Source organism: Histomonas meleagridis, assembly GCF_020186115.1.
Source record: "Histomonas meleagridis strain 2922-C6/04-10x chromosome Unknown contig_39, whole genome shotgun sequence".
Taxonomy (NCBI): domain Eukaryota; phylum Parabasalia; order Tritrichomonadida; family Dientamoebidae; genus Histomonas; species Histomonas meleagridis.
In genome coordinates this window covers 218,768-233,475 of record NW_027150882.1, presented here as the reverse complement: position 1 = coordinate 233,475, position 14,708 = coordinate 218,768, and the positions used below count along the sequence as shown (strand labels likewise).

General features: G+C 29.3%; 3 protein-coding genes across 3 annotated transcripts; 1 reads left to right on the top strand and 2 right to left on the bottom strand.

Moving 5' to 3' along the window:
• Positions 1-7,534: 7,534 nt before the first annotated feature.
• Positions 7,535-9,243, bottom strand: GO595_005759 (uncharacterized protein; the record flags this gene model as incomplete). The annotated part of the gene is made up of 2 exons (XM_067919037.1): positions 7,535-7,541; positions 7,610-9,243. 2 exons carry the CDS (start codon positions 9,241-9,243, stop codon positions 7,535-7,537), a joined length of 1,641 nt encoding a protein of 546 aa, XP_067774138.1.
• Positions 9,244-10,059: 816 nt separating this feature from the next.
• Positions 10,060-10,509, top strand: GO595_005758 (cupin domain-containing protein; the record flags this gene model as incomplete). The annotated part of the gene is made up of 1 exon (XM_067919036.1): positions 10,060-10,509. The coding sequence occupies one exon, from the start codon at positions 10,060-10,062 to the stop codon at positions 10,507-10,509; it is 450 nt and encodes a 149-aa protein (XP_067774137.1).
• Positions 10,510-10,663: 154 nt separating this feature from the next.
• Positions 10,664-14,446, bottom strand: GO595_005757 (Kelch motif family protein; the record flags this gene model as incomplete). Its single annotated transcript, XM_067919035.1, has 1 exon — positions 10,664-14,446. One exon carries the CDS (start codon positions 14,444-14,446, stop codon positions 10,664-10,666), a length of 3,783 nt encoding a protein of 1,260 aa, XP_067774136.1.
• Between the last annotated feature and the right edge of the window lie 262 nt (positions 14,447-14,708).

Genomic DNA, 14,708 nt, shown 5'->3' with positions numbered 1-14,708 from the left:
GCTGTTTGAAATGATTTCCAGAAAATAGAATAAAGTTAAAGTTGGTTTATGAAACGTTGGAATTCCCTTCAGATGGAACGGGTTATGTTTGGAATTCTGATAAAATTCATGATAAGAATAAATAATGCAGTATTAGAAATTAGTTATTTATGTGAACAAAATAATTCATCATTTACAGATGCATATGAAAAAGAAATAGAATTTCATCGAAATGAAATGTTTCGTTATATTTATGATAATGAAATTCGAAAAGTTAATGACAGAAAAATCGAATTTCTATATCGAAAATAAGGATAATTGTAATTTAAGTGAAGAAAAATTAATATATTGAAAAAAAAATGCATAGAGAAATCTTCATGTTTTCAGAAAAACAGGGAATGAAAATAAATAACGAAATCATCGAAGAAATAGCATCGAAATAAAATACATTCATAATAGAAAGTGATGAATAAAAATTTTTTTTAATGATAATAATATATTTTTCCTTGTCACTCCATCTCATAATTTTCAACAAAATATGAAAAAATATCGAAACGATTTGATGAAATATATATTCAAACAAAAACATTGTCGGAATATACTCAAATAGTGAAAATACTCCAAGAAATTACGATTAAAAACTATTGTAAAAGTAGTTTATTTGAATACTTTACGTGTAGGAAATAAAAATTATTATTTTGTAAGATTCGCTTCTACGATTATTCTTTGATCATAAAATGATGAAAAATCTAATGAATGTAATCCTTAGCTTTTCAGTTCCAGTTTATTATTTTTATTGAAAATATTTTTTAGCTTCTTTTTATTATTTTTTTGGCAGCAGGTAAAAAGTGACAGAAATTAATTGACTAGTTTATCCGAATGGTACCCTTTAATCGTTTTCATTCAAATCCAATTTTCATCTTTTCAAGTATGTTCAACACTACAAATAATTCAAAGACAGAAAATGTATCAAATACTAAATCATTATGTTATCAAATATTAAATTCTCTCACGGAAATAATTTTTGAGTTAACCCAAGAAAATTATGATTTATCAATTAAACGAACTATGGATTTATTTGATTTAAAAAACCCATTTACATTCAATTATGTGATTTGTGGTTTAATATACTCTGCTTTTAAATCACGAAAAGGTGAAAGTGATTTACATATTAAGTATTTGAAGGAAGTTCAAACTAAGGAAGAAGAAATAACACAAAACATTCCTAAACTCGTTGAAACATTTGGTAGATATATTACTCAATTTAAAGAGAGTGAATCATATTATCTACTTAATAAAATGATAGAACAGGAATTAATTGATATAAATTTTCTTAAAAACATTCGATCATATTATTTTATACACCTTCTTAAAACGAACCCTTCTGATCTTTCTGATTATGACCCATTTAGTAGCACAGCAATAAATGATTATGATAAACTTTCAGCAAATAACTTTGAACTTCATAAGAAATTAATTAAAGAAGGAGTTAATCCAAATGAAATTGCAAAAATAATTCGAAATGATGAAATAGAAAAACTTCAAGAAATATCATCACAAGCAAATTTTGATTTTAACCAAAAAATTAAACCATCACTTTATGAAAGATGTTCATTTATTAATAAATATAATGTTTCATTAATTGATTATGCAGCGTTTTTTTCATCAGTTAAATGTTTTAAATATTTACTTATGAATAATGCAAAAGTAAATAATACAGGTAAATATGCAGTTGCTGGTGGAAATGAAGAAATCATTCATTTATGTGAACAAAATCATTCAACATTTAAAGATGCATATGAAACAGCAATTCAATTCCATCAAAATAATATCTTTAAATATGTTTATGAAAAAATCCAAGTAGGGTCTGAACTTAATGATGAATATTACTCTGAAGATATTGATTATAATTATAAGTTTGATTTTAATGTTTTTAATACATTGTCAATTAAAAACATTAAAGAGAAAAAGTTCATTGAATTAAAAATAATTTGTATAGAAAATAATAATTATGAGCTTTTAACATATTTAGATAAAGAAGGTATGCAAAACATTAATTATCTTGTCAATGCTGCTGCAAGAACAGGAAACTTAATGCTTGTTATTTATTATCTCCATTATAGTCAAATTCCAAAAGATACTTTACTTTTCGCCACGAAATCAGGAAACTTTGAACTTGTTAAATATATTCTTGAACATAAAGGAATTGATGTTAATTATAAAAATGATTAATTGTTTGATATAATGTTTTTTAGGATAATTTTATGATTCAAATTAATGTTTAATGATCAATTTTTATGTTTATAACAGCTCTTATGGTAGCATCTTTTGAAGGTTATAAAGAAATAGTTAAATTACTTCTTGATCAAGAAGGAATTGATATTAATGCTAAAGATATTCTTTTGTTTAATTTCATATTTATACTAATAAATTGATATTTCAAAATAATATTTGAAAATTATTTAAATTATTTGATACAGCACTTATTTTAGCATCTAAAAAAGGTCATACAGAAATAGTTAAATTACTTCTTCAAAAAGGAATTGATATTAATGCTCAAGGTATTTATATATTTTATTTAGGATTTATTTTATTATTTTAATATTTCAAAATGATATTTGGTATTTATTTAAATTATTTGATACAGTACTTATGCATGCATCTTCAAAAGGTGATATAGATATCGTTAAATTACTTCTTGAACAAGAAGGAATTGATATTAATGCTAAAGATATTTATTTATTTCATATGATATTTATTTTAATAATTTTTGATTTTAAGATAATATTTGGAAATTATTTAAATTATTTTGTACAGCGTTTGTGTTAGCATCTAAAAATGGTAAATTAGAAATCGTTAAATTGCTTCTTGATCAAAAAGGAATTGATATTAATGCTCAAAGTATTTATTTTATTTATTTGAAATATATTTTAATAATTTTGGATTTCAATATAATATTTGGAAATCATTTAAATTATTTACCACAGCACTTATTACAGCTTCTAAAGGAGGCAATTCAGAAATTGTCAAATTGCTTCTTAATCAAGAAAAAATTGATATTAATGCTATGGATATTTATTTGTTTTATTTATACTTTGATTTAATAATTTGATATTTGGAAATAATATTTGGAAATTGTTAAAAATATTTTATACAGCCCTTATGTATGCATCTTTATATGGTTATCCTGAAATAGTTAAATTACTACTTGATCAAGAAGGAATTAATATTAATGTTATAGATATTTATATATTTCATATGGATTTTATTTTAATAATTTCTTATATCAAAATCTTATTTAAAAATTATTTAAATTATTTAGAACAGAACTTAGACTTGCGGTATTAAATGATCATATAGAAATAGTTCGATTACTTCTTGCACATGAAGGAATTGATATTAATGCTAAAGATATTTATTTATTTATTTTATTTGATATTTATTTTAATAATTTGAGATTTCAAAATAATATTTGGAAATTATTTAAATTATTTAATACAGCACTTATTTATGCATCTAGTTATGGTCATACAGAAATAGTTAAATTACTTCTTGAACAAGAAGGAATTGATATTAATACTGAAGATATTTATTTGTTTTATTTGATATTTATTTTAATAATTTGATATTTTAAAATAATATTTGGAAATTATTTAAATTATTTAATACAGCACTTATGTATGCATCTAAAAAAGGATATACAGAAATAGTTAAATTACTTCTTGAACAAGAAGGAATTGATATTAATGCTAAAAATATTTATTTGTTTTATTTAAAATTTATTTTAGTAATTTAATAATTTTAATCAATAGTAAAGAATCATCAGTAAAAGTTCACAAACCCTAAATTTTTACTTTTCCACACTGCTAATAAGTTAAAGGATGAAAGATCAATTTAATTTAAATCAAATTTTATATCATTTTTGAAACAAGAAATTTGTGTTTTAATGCATAATTTTTTCTCAGAATATAGTGAACTTAAAACACAACATTTTATTTTTAATGTGATGCATATTCCAAATCCCAAGTCAAAAATTTTTATCATGATGATGCCTAATGATAGAACTACTCAAATTTTTAGGCACATATTAACATACAGAAATAATTATATCACAGCCCAATATTGCAAAATCCATATACGATTAGTATTGGACGTAATATACGAATCCACCAATTTGTATTTTATTTAACGGTCATAAACATGTTAAAACTTAATTTTTCTCTATTTTGTTGTTTAAAACAACAATTGTCTATCAAAGTTGGAATGCACAGTTGTACACGACTGAGTTTATGTGAAGATCAAAATACGAAGATAAAGAAATAAAATGCGCATTTATAACACATCCAAAATTCTGTTTATTTATTAAAAAACAACTCAGTGAAGCGGCACATAAATTGGCACCGGACATTGCAACTGAGTAATTAGTGTTGCCTGTAGCAACAATATAAAATTGAATGGATTTTCCACCAATTGCTTTTCTAACTCTATACCCTCATCATCTTTGTGTGCGTTTACGTACTCCATTCGTTTGTTCTGTCTTTCGAATATATCTGTCATCTTTGCAAATGCAGTCCGAACAAATTTTGTTGGAATGAACATAAAGAAGGCGTTTGGACATTGTCTGACATACTCTGATAGCATTTGAGGCATTTCACACATGTCTGTGTATGTAAAAACGTATAAAGAAACTGTTTGTTGTTGTGGAATTGAATATGTCAAGTTCAAATTGATATATTCCGCAAATGGGTATTTCGTACTATAGTATACGTTCTCCTTATTTGATGAAAACAAAGGAAATGCCACGCAAACATTACGTTCATTCCTTCTGATTACCGGCAAGGAAGAAACCGTCGAACCACCGCACGCGCAAATAAAGCTCTCAATCTGTTCAATACTCCTTTGAATGCCATCGTCTCTCAGTTCACTCGGATCAAACCCTTTCAATCTGTGGACAATCATCTGCGGCATTTCGCTGCCTGTTTCATGGTGTAATAGTAAGTAGGAATAAAACCTACTTCTAACAACAAGATGATGTGGGAACATTAGTTCAAGAGGTAACGCATTTAAATCATTACTTGTAATAAATACAAAAGGCTTATTTGGTATTGTTAATGAGATTAATTGGCCTTTGTTAGATCTGCCAAATAATTTGTTTTCACCAAAACTATGATTATCTAAATCATATTTCCATTCATCAACATTATTGATAATATCTCCAAATAAATCTTGCCCAATTTGTTCGAATAATTGTAATGCTTCTTTGCTATTATATTGAAATAATTTTGATTTTTTATCCGAAAATAAATATGTTGAAATGATTTCAAAGAATTGTGATGTGAAAATCCCCGAAGACGACTTAAAAAGTTGATCGGCTTTGTTTGCTTTGAGCGTGAAAAGTGACGTCGTTTTCGAAGGTTTATACGGAATACGTTTTTTGGTACCACGATAGGGATAGTACACAAAAATTGAATCATGTAAATGAACAATAAAAACTACATTTTCGCACATTGAAGAAGATTGTAACACTTCATCGAAAGTGAAATTATGCTGGATACGTATTTCACTTTCTCTTCTTTTGTTATCTGCGATAGTTTCAATGCTTTTACATAATTTCCGATTAACGTCATGCATTTCATCTTCTTTCAGTTTTTGAGCTTCATACAGCTTAACGTTCGCGTAAATTTTTTGTAAACTTGAGACAATTGAATTCTCATCCAAAATTTCTGTAGTCGGCAGTTTCAAACCGCTTCTCGATATTGTGTCCAAGAAATTTGGGAATTTTAAGCTTGAAAGGTTTCTTAAAGTTGAAGTTGTTATATCAAGACTTGAATTTATCGGTATTTGTGATTCTGTTGTAGATACTCGATGTTTAATATCGATAAGAGAATGAATATCATTAAACCAATCGAATATAATCAAATGTGAATTAATAAATTCTTTTTCATAGAACAACAAAGTTAAACACATGTTTTCCAATATACGTGAAAACAATATTAATGTATTATTATGTAAATCTCGTGAAATAAAATGTTCGGAACAAATGAAATATTTTTGTAAGTTATTAAATGCAAAATCGAATTTTGTTTTTGATAATTCGATTTTCTTCTGTAACAAACTAAACTTAGCTGATAATATTTGCCCATAAATGATTTGTATTGGCATCATTAACTTTTCGACGTTCGTTTCCAAGTTAGTGAAAATTGGTGTAATATGATCATCAATATTATTAATATTTAAAGTATAAGGTTGGAAATTATCCACTTTCTGTAATGGTAAACCTTTAATTTGTACATCGAAATGTGGCTCGATAATTTCTAATGGCGGAATTGTGATTGCACTACCACTAAAAGTCGGATCTAAAAAATAATGTAATAATACATCCAAATATATTAACATTGTTTCGATTGACTTACGAATACAGCCAACTTTCTCAAATGATGTTAAAGCTATATGTAATGTAGCTAAAGTTTCTGATACATATTCAGAGATGTTATTAAATAATGTTTCTCTGTTATATAATGCAATTGAACTCATTAATGGTGAAAATGTTACATGTAATGAAATCGGACCATTAATACAACATACTTGTGAATAACCATTAGCTAAAGCAATTCCTCGATATAAATAAGCATAACCCATATCTTTTAAATGGTTTTTACATAATGATTGGATTAATACTTCTGACCAAAAGACTCCGTTTTTAAAAAACCTAAATGAATTATAATTCAAGATTAATAATTGAATGATTGCAATACTTGTATCAAATTTAGATGCTGATAACATTGAAACACTTGACATTAATGTCGCTTTACGTGATTTAATTTCTAAATGTGATATTGATTGAAAGAATTTGTTTAATTTGTTCTTCTTATAATATCTTTTAGTTACAACAAAATCAATTATCTTTAATATCGTTTGATTCGTTGTAACTGTTTTAAGAGTTTTAAGTAAATTATTTGCATGTTTAAAGTATTGTTTCTTAATAAACAAATTAGCTAAATGTAATGCAGTTAACATTGTATTAATAGAAGATGCAGGTGGCTCAAATACTTTAATAGAATGTTCATTAGGTCGAACAGGTGGTAAAGTTTTATTCTTACTATCAATTCGATCGACTCTTCTTCCAATCATAATTTTATAAGATCGTTGTAATAAATATGATAAAAGATTAATAGAACTTGAAAACAATGAATATTCTCCATAAATCGATGTAATTAATTGTGATATATATAATGCTTCATCACAACGAACTTTATCTACAAAATGTTTCATCGATTGTGTATAATGAAATACTGCACGATTCATATCTCGATTACGTTGAGCTATTTGTGCAATCGAATTCGAAAATTTTGTTGATTGTGGATTACTTAAGAAATATACATCGAATAATAATGCTGAATAATAATAACAATCAATTTGATCAAGTGTTTCACCAAATAATAAATATGCGGCTCTACAAAACTCATTTTGACATAATGATGGATATGATAAATTAAATATATAAATCCCTTCAAATAAAAAACTACAAGCTAATGATGGATCATATTCAATAACATTAATAGCTAATGAAAACGCTAGTCGAAAAATGATATATGGATGAAATAAAAATTCAGTGTAAAAATAATATAACGCTTGTGAACGCCATTTTCGATCATAAGGGATTTGTATTAATGCTTCTTGTGACATTTGGTTTAATGTGAATGGTGATCTTCCATGTAATACAATTTCGATGTCTGCTAATGATAATGCTGTTATTAAATTTTCATTTTCTTTCTCAATTTCAGAAGTTTTAAATTCTCGTTTTGGTGTTAATGGTTTTATAGGCTTAAGATTACAATCTGATGGTACTCTTTTAAGCATATTATTTATTGCATCTTGGATTTCTTCAATGTTTCCATTAATAAGTCCTTGATGTGCCATATATTCATTCTCTAATAACGACGGATAGATAAAACCTCTTTTAAATGGCTTTATAGCAGAAAGATTTGCAATTTGAAATAATGGATAATATAATGGAAATAAATTAGGTGGTAATTGTGATGGTATAGTGGTTAATAACATTTGAGAATCTGGCGTAGAATTAAATAATTCTAATATTGTTTCTTCTGTTGCTTCAACATTTGAACTAAGATTTTCATCAGAAACATCATGTGGTGGATTTGGCGTGCCACTTAAACACGTATTATTGTTCGAATCGATACGTGATTTTTTAATAGGAATTGGTATCGGATTCCCACTGTTAAGCGCTGTGATCCAATCCACAAATTGATTGGGGGTTAATTGTGAAGAACCGTTCGTAAGACAAAAAGTGACACTGAATGGAGGTTCTGCAACTGTAACTGTGAATACTTTCGATGCTGCAGGTTGAAGGTTGTCAAGAGGATTCTCTCTGATAGCACGGGATTGTAACATTAATGGCGCAGGTCGTTGTTGCATTTCTTGAATGGACTCAAAAAATGAATCATCGTCATCATCAAAATCAAAATCATCATCGTCGTCGTTTTCTTGGATGAAACTAAACAATTCTGGTATGGATGAATCATATCGTGATAATCTATTAAGAACAGATTCAAGAATTGGATGGTGTGGGAAAAGACCTATGAGACATACAGCAATTTTATGGATGATTGTTTGGATTTTGAAATCTTCAAAAAGTGATGAAATTGGTGCAACTTCAGTTGACTTGACAAATTCTGAAATTGCTTGTATACTGTAATAAAGTGATTCTTTTTGGTTATCTGTTTTTGAGAGAAGAAAATAAATAATTGTCAATACTCTTGAATCTGTATTTGGAGTAATAAATTCTTTAAGATCGATTGATTTGTCTGTCCTATACTTAACAATGCTTACCTGCGCTGAAATATTGATGTTTTGAAGTTCTGTATCAAATTCATCAATATTTTCATTAACTAATTTCTGAAGTTTCATTGAAAGATTTTCTGTTGTTGCCACGTGATCTGGAACAAAATATAAATCACCACTGTATTGCTCAGGAATTGTATATTCATCTAATGTTGAAAGAAATAATGTAATTTTTGGAAGTGCTTCATCAAAAGATGAAATTTGATTCGTTTCTTCTGGTTTTTTTGAAGGCTTAGGTGTTGTTTCCATCGGTGGTAATAAAGGAGATTTTTTGAATGACAAAGAGCCATCATCACTATCATCACAAAATATATCCTCATCATCATCAGAATCATTGCTACCTAAAAATGCTGGAAGAGGAGAAGCTTTAAGTCCGAGAAGTGGCTTGCTTTGTTCTTTCATAAGTTTCTTTTTTCTTGTCTTTAACGGTCGGAAATATTAGGTGAAGCCAAATGTTGACTTTTTGGGATGTAACCGAGATATTTTTCTGAGGTGGTTTTTACTTTTTTAAATCAACTTTTTGAGTTAAGTCAGAAGAATACTTTTGATAAAGATAATAACCGTTGCCATCGTTGACGATAGAGAATTTATAAATTTTGATTACAGTTTTCTGACATTGATTTGTTTCGTTTTTCGTCATATGCTTTCGTTAAAATCAATTTTTTATTTTGAGCAATTAGGTTGAAAAGTTCCAGCAATTCGAAAAATTTCTTGGTTTTAAAATATAAAAGTTATTAACTGATGATGAATGAATTTTGATTTTATTCCAAAATAATTTAAAAGCATTTTGATGGAAATGCATTCTATGGTTGCCTTTATAAATATGGCTAAAAATTGAAAACGTTTTATTAACTCAATTTGATTATTCAAACAATATTTATTATATTCTTTTTTTATATTATGAAATTATATACAAAATTAAAATCAGTTCCCGATATATAACATAATAAAGAATAAACATTTTTCACATTATCTTAAATAATAAAATTTGATCTAATATGAAAAACACATTTTTATTGATAGAAACAATTGATTTGGAATCCATTTCAGATCACATTTCATAAATAATCACACGTTTATTTTATTGATTAATTAAAACCGTTTTTATTCATTGAAACTTTGATTCAAAACGATTATCCGACCAATCGTAAACTTCTGAAAAAACGCATCACATTTCCTCCCGCAACATGATCGAGTTTTTACTTCATTTTATATTTAATGTCTATCAAAACAATATCAGAAGGAAGCAACTACACTGCCATCAATGTTGGCCCTGCATCAGAAATTGAAAAGTATGTTTTCACAGGTTTGGGACAACCAATCCCAGGAAAAGTTTTCTTACAACAAGCTCTTCATGCAACAGGATCTGAAATTTCCTATACATCCATTCCAGCAGGAGTACAACTCTCATTCTTCCATTCGCATAAAGAGAATGAAGAAGTATACATTGTAATAAAAGGAAAAGGTGAATATCAAGTCGATGATACTGTTTTCCCAATTGAAGAAGGATCTGTTATTCGTGTTGGAACTGGAGCTAGTCGTTGCTACAAGAATACAGGAACCGAACCCTTAGTTATAATCTGCATCCAAACCAAAGAATCCAAAGAACCACTTAAAACAGGTCATGACGCAGAGTTCCTCCAAACTGAGCCTAAGTTCACTAAGTAAATCGAATTAATTTTACATCATTTTTATCTATAAATCTGCGAGCACCAAATTAAAATTCACTTTAAAGTATTTCGTTGAATTAAAATCGCACAAAAAACAGATTTATCCTGATGGAAAGCATTTATAAATATCATATTACAAATCTACAAACTATTTAAGCCATACCGATTTCAAGTGAATTCCGTTGCGCTTTTGGTTTCGATGATTTGTTCTTTCGAGCTTTGGGACTCGATTTTATATTTTGTTCAACATGTTGTTTATCGCCTTCTTTTTCTTCATTTTCCGACAACGTGAACTTCGACAAGCTTGAGTTCAGTTTCTTTTTGTCTGGTCCTGTTTCGTCAAGTTGTATATTTGTAAATGTTGGAACTTGTGCACCTCTTGCCAAAGAAGCAAATGTGTTAACCTTTGCGTTAGAGAACGACCTCGGAGAAAATGCTGGGATTGCTCCACCACGTGGCAATGAGAGTCGAGCATTATTTCCAGAACCTTTTCCATGTCTTGCAACTGGTTCTTGTAATGTTCCTTTATACAGTGGCTCATCTGTTTTTTCTTTTTCTTTTGGTTTCTCTTCTTTTCTTTTCGGTTTCGCTTTAGTTGATTTCTTTGCTGGCGCTTTTCGTTTCGCTTTGCCAGCGGGAGGTTTGGGCGGTTTTGGCCGGCTTTTCTTGGGCGTTACTATTCCGTTAACGTTCTCCTCATCTGAGTCAGAAGACGTTAACGGAGGCGGCATCGAGTTCAAAAGTGGCATTTGAGGTGTTGACAACAAATGCGGCCGGTTAAATTTGCCTAATGGAATATGGTTCTCATCATCAGAAGAAGAATCTAAAGGCGGCGGGAAGAGTGGGTTTGAACCAGCCAATAAAGGCATTATTGGTTGAGAATTCATTGTTCGAATTCCTTTGCTTTTGAGTGGTGGTGGTTTCTTGAATATCTCTGATGAGTTTTCTCCAGTGGAATTGGATTCTTCAATCATTTCAAGTGGTGGTACACCTGAAATGTCATTAAGAATATTTTTGTGTGGATAAGAACTACCTATTAAAGGTGAATCAGTCTGTTGCACTGGTGAGCGAGGTGCCTCATTCGACGTGTCACTTTTCCTTCTCGGGATGTTCTTAATTTTCGGAGGAAGTGGCGGTTTTTTCTTTCTTTGGGGTGTCACTTTCGGCTTTTCAATAGTTTCTTCTTTATCGTTCGTGTCAGACGGTTTTTTGCTTGGAGTAACAGCTGAAGCTTTTTTCTTTTCATTAATAATAGTCTCTGGATCTAATGAATCCAAAGGAGCAGGAGCATCCTTATCAAGCATACCAATTGGTGAAGGAACATGAGCAATTAAATTAATTTCATTGTTCATTTTAGAACGTTCACCATGAGAAACAAGATGAGAATGTCTTCTTAAGTGTGTATGTCGACGTCTTCTTCTGCTATTACTATTTTGAGGAGTAGTAATATTTAATACAGATTGAATATCTTCATTCTTATTATTCTTCCTTCCAGGTGTAGCAGCGATAGTATTTCTAGCAATTTCTTCTATTTGTTTCAACAAATGCGGAAGTTGAACTTTAAATAACATATTTGAAGATTTTTCAGATCCCGTCAAAACGCCTCCATGTATATAAATATTAGATCTATATATCGTCAACGCGAAATTAAGTAATGCTTGTCGACTATTTCCTCCTGACTTAAGGTTGTATAAAGTTGTTCTTGTATTTGAGAAGAGTACACAAAACGGCTCAAATATTTCAGTGCCATTTGTTCCACCGAAACAGAAAAACCATTTGTGATAAATAATTGAATGGCACAGATAACGTGCTTGCACTTTTTCGCCCAAAACCTCCGGTCGTTTCCAGCTGTTATCATTGATATTAAACAAGAACAATGTCGATAAACTAGCGTTAGTCTTATCTTTCCCTCCAAATATTACCATGTTATTACCATGGATTGTGGCAGTATGGAAATATCTTGGCTTAGGTGATCCTGGAGAATTAATTGATTGCCATGTATTATTTACAGTGTTAAATTTCATCAAGTCCGCAAATATTTTTGTGTTATTTCTTCCGCCAAACAAATATAAATCATTTGCATATGATATCATCGTATGACCATATCGACCACCTTCTGGCAAAGATTCTAACTCTTCCCAATCATTGTTACGTGGTGTATATGACCAAAATTTGTTAATTACTTGGTTATTTGAGGAAAGTCCTCCGAATATATAAATCTTATCTTTGTTTACTACCGCCGAATGATAGATTATGTCACCAATTGGGGTCTCATGTTTTTGATATTTCATTGTATTTAAGTCCAAATCAATGATTTCATTTGAGTAATGATCATTATCTGTCTTCCCACCAATGTAATAAATATGTTTATTATAAATAGCACATTGATGGAATGAAAGTTTTGGCATTGGTTGTTCAGTCCTCAGGTTAGAATACATCATAATTTTATCATAATTTCCTAAATTTTTATAACTTTTGATTTGACATTCTTCAACTACTTGTAAAAAGTTTTCGAATTCTTCGTTGTTTTGGAATTCTGCTTTAAATTCGAAAAGTTTTTCTTGTGTCTTCGAAAATGATAATACACAACCCATATAATTATATCGGAATTCACTTAATTCTCGTTCAAATAAAACTTGTTCTTTCCGCATTTTTGTTGTTGTTAATATAATTAAGTTATTAAACAAATGTATAATCCCTCTTTGTGGTACAGGCTCAATGATTTTAACATTATAGGACTTCACAAGCTGTCGGTTGGGCGAAATCACTACAAAACCGTGAAGTGAATCTTGAAGCTGCATAATTTGAGGACTTTGTTCGCTTTTACGTTTGATGTCTTTTAACGTGTCGCAATGGTCTTGATATAAATCGATGGCTTCGTTAATTAGACGTGAATCAGGATGTGCTGGTGGAGTAACTGTTCGAAGCTGTAAAAGAAATGTAAGATATTTTTGATATTGCTCAATTGGTAAATTAAGAAGTTCAAAAAGTGTTTTGCTGGTTGGATTAAGAGTGGAATTTAGATTCTCTTCGAGTTTTTCATGCCATGCTTTGTTTTGCTCTTTGATCCGAAACATGGCTTCAACACTTACAAGACTTTTACAAAAATCAGCTGATTCTTGAAAGTTACCTGCAAAGTCACAAAACAAATCCGAAAACTCTGTGTCAAAATAGTAACCTCTGTCTTCTATATCGTTCAAAAGTATTGTATGTAATTTTATCAAGTTTTTGTAAAAACCAAAAATATACGTGGTCTCATTAAATGTGATGAGATGATCATTTAAAAGACAAGAAGGCCAATATGAAACAAAATCTCGAAGTGTTCGAATAAATGATTTTTCCGTTTGAAGAAGATCCTTGATTAAATCTGACCTACGATTTACAATTGCCATGTACTCTTGATTTAATGTGCACTTAAGTGTGAGATTTTTGGTCTGTGCTTGATTTAATAAATCTTTGGCCGGATAATCGTTTGGAGGTACAAAACTTCCAATTTGTAATGACGACTCTGAATGTGAGAATGTGAAAGAGCGATCAATGAATTTCAGTAAATCTTTTATTGTTTTATCATTAAATTGTTGAGAATCTATTGTAACTGGAAATTGTGGAAATGTAACTTTTTGCGTTGTTCTGACATTTACAAAAAACGTAATCTTATCTTGCTGTTTTGAATTCATTACAGTTAAATAATAAGCGGGAAGTCTAAACCTTCCGCAATCTTCTGTTCTAATGATTTTTGGGTAGAGCGCTGATGGAACTTCGTTCGGTGCAAGAGGTCTTTGAATGTAAGGAGTTGTTATTCCGAGTAATTCTGTTTTTAATTTATTATCCTTAATGATTTGTTCTGTTGTTCTGTCAGCAACTGTAGCTGCATGAAATATGGTTGAATGAATACCATCTAATGAAATAATTGCAACTTTTCCCCTTGCTTCCATTTGAAGAATAAACTAATCAAAATTCCAACGTGCAAAAACCGAAAACGATTGGATGATAAAGCCCGCCAAAACTCAACAACAGCCACCAAAAAAGAATTATCTGAAGTTTTCCAATATTTTTGGTTTTCTTACAGATATCTTTTTATGTTAAATTGTTGTTGAACGGAAATTTACATATTAGCAAATAGACCATAGAATCCAGAAAAGAAAAAGAAAAAAACAACGATGAGTTAATTCAATTGCAAAGATTTTCGTAAATTGA